The sequence below is a fragment of the Dromaius novaehollandiae genome, chromosome 3 (genome assembly GCF_036370855.1).
Source record: "Dromaius novaehollandiae isolate bDroNov1 chromosome 3, bDroNov1.hap1, whole genome shotgun sequence".
Taxonomy (NCBI): domain Eukaryota; kingdom Metazoa; phylum Chordata; class Aves; order Casuariiformes; family Dromaiidae; genus Dromaius; species Dromaius novaehollandiae.
The window spans coordinates 54,668,938-54,674,931 of NC_088100.1; the positions used below are offsets into that span (position 1 = coordinate 54,668,938).

At 37.5% G+C, this 5,994-nt stretch overlaps 1 protein-coding gene across 1 annotated transcript; it reads left to right on the top strand.

Moving 5' to 3' along the window:
- The first annotated feature begins 1,714 nt into the window (after positions 1-1,714).
- LOC112997499 (calcium homeostasis modulator protein 6-like) lies at positions 1,715-5,500 on the top strand. Its single transcript, XM_026123556.2, is given in 4 exon segments — positions 1,715-1,759; positions 3,087-3,233; positions 5,065-5,424; positions 5,427-5,500. Coding segments are annotated over 4 exon segments (606 nt in total). The 3' UTR covers positions 5,481-5,500.
- Positions 5,501-5,994: the final 494 nt, after the last annotated feature.

The window sequence follows — 5,994 nt, forward strand, 5'->3', positions numbered from 1 at the left end:
GTTTGAATTCACAATAGAAAATGAGTATTTCTCATAGCAACCATATTGTTATGTTAAAAAAAAATATATATATACTGTTGTCCCAAACCCATTTTTAGAGCAAAAGCTTATCGTTGTTGAAAGCATGTAGTTCCAAGATGAAATGAAAATAATGAGAAAAAAAGTCTATGCAGTTGATTGCAGTTATCTGAAACAGCAAAAGAAACAGTAAGGAATATTGAACTATATATATATAAACACACATAAATATATGTATATATTTGTATACTTGAGAAACTACTTTCAATTTTCAGTGCTACTTCTTATGGCAAATACTTTAATTACTGACACAATGGTGTAATTTCTTTCTTAAAACTATCCTTTTACCTCAGAGCTCAAAAATTGCTCATATGATACAACATTTTTTTAAAAGGGTCTAGAAAAAGTTACAGGCAATTTCTTCTGATATTTGTATCATAATAAAGAATGAATTTAATATATATGTACATAAGCGTAATTTGAAATGCTCAACAAGCAGCTGGATCTGGCTTGGTTGAGCTTGATTTCCAAAACATATTTGACAAGGTGCCTCACAGAAAAAATAAGAAGGCTGGGCAACTCTGGAGTGAGAGCAAAGGTCCGTATGTCGTTACAAGTTTGGAAACAATAGTAATAAGTGATACACGTATGCTGTGAACAATACAGTTCAACAGTCTCTTAAGTGATCTGAAAAGGGGGTAAAAATGAAGGCAACAATACCTGCTGATAGTATGAAGTTATTCTGGGTAGTCAAATATAAAGTTCTACTTTGAAGAATTGCTGATACACTTTACAAGGCTGACTAGCCAGGCAGTCAAATGGCAGGAGAAATTCAGTGTAGATAAAGTGATATTCACAGTGAAACCCAGTCCTACCTTCACACATAAAATGATGGTCTCTGAGCTGACTACTATCCCTCAGGACTGAGATTTTTTTGGTTATGACACATAGCTCTGGAATGTCAGCTTCAGGGATGATCAGAAAGCTGTTCAAATGTAAGAAATCATTACAAGGAAATAGAAACCAAAGTAACATTAGCATGCTGTTATAGAAAACTGATTCAACCTTCAATGGACTGCATATCTGCTATACCCTCTGCTTCACCTCATGTCAAAAAGGATACAGGAGTCCTAGGGAATGATTCAGAGGGCAATATAACAAAAAAATGGCACCAGACAATGAACAACTAACTATACTAGGGAATCCTCAGTCTGAAAAAGAGGAGGATGTGAAAAAGGTGTAAAAAAGTCATCAGTGGCATGAAGAGAAGGTGTACAGAGCAGCTATTTTCTCTCTTCCCTTATAAGAACTTGGGGGCATCTGATGGGGTTGTGGCAGGTTTGAGTGCAGCTGATTCATCCCACTGAATACTTAGACACACCTGCTGTACAATGTTTTAGAAGTTAAAGGGTGTGCATGAGTTAAAAATGTGATTGGACAAATTGACAGATGAAATATATCAAAGCCTTTAGGTGCAAAGACACCCAGAAATCCCACAGATGGGGGTGTGAGTGCACTCTGGAAAAGTATCACGGATTGCTTTCCCTGTCCTTATACTCCTCCCTGGGTATCTGCTTTGGTCATTCTCATCAAGAGGTTATCAGACTGAACTGAATTATGTTGTGATGCAGTCTTGCTGTTTTTATGTCCTTTTCGGTCTTTTCCTAAGTGTTCAAAACAATATTTATGTTCTTGTATGATACGAGTGCACAATAACAAAGATTATTACCTCCAGATTGAGGTAAGTCTTTCAATTAGTGGTACATTTAACAGTCACTCTTCCTTTGTAACAGCCGGTCACTGCTGAGCATTGCACGTTTTTTGCAAGCCCTGCGGGTAACCCATCTCGGTGGCCGCATACCGTGGTGCACAGGCGCCATCTAGCCAGCTTCCCAAAAAGCTGCTCGTCTGGTTGCACGCAAAGCATCGATGGACAGACCACTTCTCCTAAAACAAAGTTGTGAAAGATACTTCATGTTTATGCCTGCAGACTATTATACATCTACAAACTTTTTTTCCCCGCGTATAAAAGGTCGAGGCTGTATGTTTTGCAAATATTCACAATCACATCATAGTCATATTATAGCTAACAGTGTTTAGAATTTTTTTTTTCTTAAATTAGTCTACTTTACGTTTTCTGAATATGTGTCAAAATACAGGATGACTCTTTTATTCAATAACAGGCCAAAGTTCAGCTGTGTCCAGCAAGCGTCCTCTTCATCACTGTCTTTCTTGCACTTTTGTTGTAGGTCACATCAGGACAGTTCTTCATTATCCCTGGGCTTCTGTTCATCCTTTTATTTAGTATCATCTCTGTAAAGTCAGAGCTTTGTTTAAATGTCTTTGACCCTACTTAAGTCAAAAGGATGAGGTCTGACTGACATTTAGCACTGTCCTGGTCCCTTGATCTACTGTTAGAGGCTGAACACTAGTAGTAGTACAGTCAAAACTTTTCTCTCTCAGATGTCAAAGCTATCTCTCAGCAGTAACTCTCTGTTTAAGACAATTTATTATGCAATCTGATTCTTTTCTAGGCATTTTGGGCTGTAGCAGAGACTGTCCATGCAGATACAGGTGTACTACTGGTGAACATCCATAGACTGAAAGCAATTCAGTCAGCTCAGAGTTTCATATGACCTTTGGCTCACAGAAGTCTTTTGGGTCTGCAGGAAATACATGTGGGGAACTTCAACACTATATATATATATATATATATATATATATATGCATATGTATATGTATATGTATATATATTTGTGTGTTTGTGTGCGTGTGCATGTCTGTGTAATTCTTAATTCATGTTAAAGTGTTGTGAGAGATAAACTTGAAACATGGAAGAGTCTCTCAGAATCTGCCCATCCTGATGATGTGATATTAGTAACATACACTTTTTAGCACTGTGTGGTCATCTGGGATCTGCCCTGCAGTAATCTTTTGATTTGGAACAGAAACAGATTGGTTGTCAAGTTCTTCATCCACACTTCATTCACACCAACTTTTGGAAGCTTTCATGTATGCTGAGGGTGCTAAAATGTTAGTGAGAGACCACTCTGCCAAACTGGGAACAGACAGCAATTGGGAACAGCCTGATGAAGCAGCTCATGTGTAAAGGTGAAGGAGAACAGTGTCCTGAGCTGCTGGTCAAAATACCCTGTGATGAGAAGTTATCTGAGAAGATACCAGACGAATTCCTGAGTCTTCGGACCCAATCCCAGGTAGTGCCTCACTGCTCCTTTGTTTATCCTACGGACATTAACTCTGTCTGCTGAATGCAGGGCAGTGCCTGGTGGTGACTGTAAAGAATCCTCTCTCACACTATTTGATTAGCAAAAATTGATTAGCCAAAAGGCTCCAACAGAAAAGTAGTAAGTTGCTGTTTGCATGAACTTCCTTTTTTGTATGGTTACCCAGCAATTGCTTGACACTGCCATTTACAAGACCTCTTTCAGAGCTGGGCAGTGAACTTGCCTAGATACTGGCACTTTCCACTGCAAGTTTTCTCCTCAGTAAAATTCAACATGATACAAGTTCTTCTCTTTTTTCACTTTTTAACTCCCCTAAATATCTAACACTTGTGAGTTTTCATTAGCTGAGAAGACACTGAGGTCAGCAACTGAGAGGAAGCTGATGCCTCTGCAACAGAGACTTGGTAAGTGAAACAAAGAAGGATGGCTTGTTTGACTCTGAATCAAAGCTTAAACCTATTATTAATTTCACACTTGTATTCCAAGAGAATAGTTAAAAATACCTTATTTTGTCAAAATTTTCTTTTCGTGCTGAAGACAAACTACATGATTAAATAGTATTGTGGGGTTTTTTTCTTCTTTATGGAATGAACTGAAACCTGAGAAAAATTTCCAGTGCTCCAGTTTTGCTTCTAGGTTTGTTTGTTTTTCTTCTTAACTCCAGTAGAGAATGCAGTTTTTCATTCCTTTTTCTCAGGAAAACTTCTCTTTTTCTCAGGCCAACTAGTGGTTTAAGTTTATAAAAGATTGCAATTACTTGGGTTTTTATAAGACCCAAGTAGACCTATTTAGTACATATGCTTTTGAGAAAAGTATTTAATTTTTTGAAATATATATCTTGAAAAATTTATTGTGGTAATCCTCCAAGAAAAAGCCTGAAAAGTGGAAAACTCTATCTCATTGAATTAAGATAGGATAATAATGGAGCAAAATCAAGGAACTCTGACTGTTACTGATATTTCAATGAAACCTAAGGAGCAAACTAATCAAAGAAAAACAGGAAAAAAAGTGTTACATTGTTTTTATTACCATCTATCATTTTAAATATCATCTACTTCAAACAAAATTAAGAGCCAGGTGGACACAAACTTGTTTTTCTTTAACACTCAATGTTTTTCACCTGGAAAAAGATATTAGCCTGAGGTGAATGAGAACACTGTTAGATCTTCTCTCCTCAGAGTTTTCTGCTAAGTTCAACTGGATATTGGACTGATCGGTGTCACTAAAACACCCAGTTTAGGTTGGGCCTCTGAGACATATCATCAAATGCTAGGGATGTTAAATCCTGTATGAAACAGGAATTCCTGTATTCCACAGTCAAGTCCATGTCCTTCCTACAAAACATACAGTGCACACCTCTTCCTGCATGTTATGGCAACCGGTTATTTTTTCCTGGCTCAGACATCTGAGGGAGCAGTTACTTTGCAAGAGCAGATAGACCACAATAAGCAGCAACTCTTATTTGCAACACCTGATGCGGACAAAATGATTCTGTACTGTATGTACAGTAAATATGACCAGAATTGCAGACACTGCTGTTAAGTACCATGCTTTTAAAGTTGAGGAACCTGGATATAACTGAGGAAAAAACTTTACTTTACCTAGCAGGGTTCATCCTCAGTCCAAAAATATCAGCTCAGGGGTGCTGAAGCTCTGTAAGACGGACTCACGTTGTTCATATGGCATCTCCTCTTTCCACAGGGAGCAGGCTTATACTCCTCCCAAGGGGTGTTTGCTTGCAGTTTGCATCTCTGTTTCAATATTTCTACATGTAAAAACACCATTAACCCAGCTTTCCAAGCTGATAGGATGGCTTCTGATAACTAGCATCATGACTCTGGCTCTGATTTCAACATGTCTCAGCCACTGTTATTCCCTGATGAGCTTTTTTCAGCTGAAGTTCTGGAAAATTTACTTGAAAAAAGAATGAGAGGTTTTTGAGACCAAGGCCAAAGAGCATGAAACCAAGCTGGCAGAAAGAAATGTGAATCGCTTTTTTGAAGCCACTGACCCAACACCATTTCAGACACCCAGCAATGCAGATGGGCAGCAGATTTTATCCTTGTTTACCTTCAGCGCTGAAGAGGAGCATTACAGCATGATGCACAAGCATGCTAACACAAAATATGGTGACAGTGTCAGATTCAGTCCAGGAGATCAGGTCACCCTTGTTTAGGATTTGTGGATGAAGCAAATGCGAGTGAGCGAGAATTTTAATTAAACAAATCCCTTGTAAAGCTGGCATTCTTTTAACCTTAGTGATATAAATAGGGTCTTATTCTGTGCTCTTATTGAAATTAATGCAAATCATATGTAAAAGCTGGCAGCCATAAAGCTCAGGAAATTTGTTTTTAAATAAACTTTATTACTTCTTTACTTAAGTGCATTTAAATAAATATATGATTCACAATGGGAGTTTTCATATAATGTTGTTCATTGAGAAAGAGATATGTATATAAAATAGTAAACATTCGCAGCAAAGATGTCGGTATGTACTATTGAAATTATTAGCAAACATCTGAAAGGCATTTGGCAGCTGGGGTGACAAATCCATAGTTTCATACCTGGTAAAATCAATGAGACAAAAAGGAAAGAAAATTTTGGTCAGAGTTCAGCTTAGTTTTTTAGCAATGGCTTAACATATATTTGACTTGAAAATGTATTTTTCAGTGGAGCTTAGAGCAAGTTCCAGACTGAAATATTTACTTTTTGTCAATCAGCTTTTCAAGGA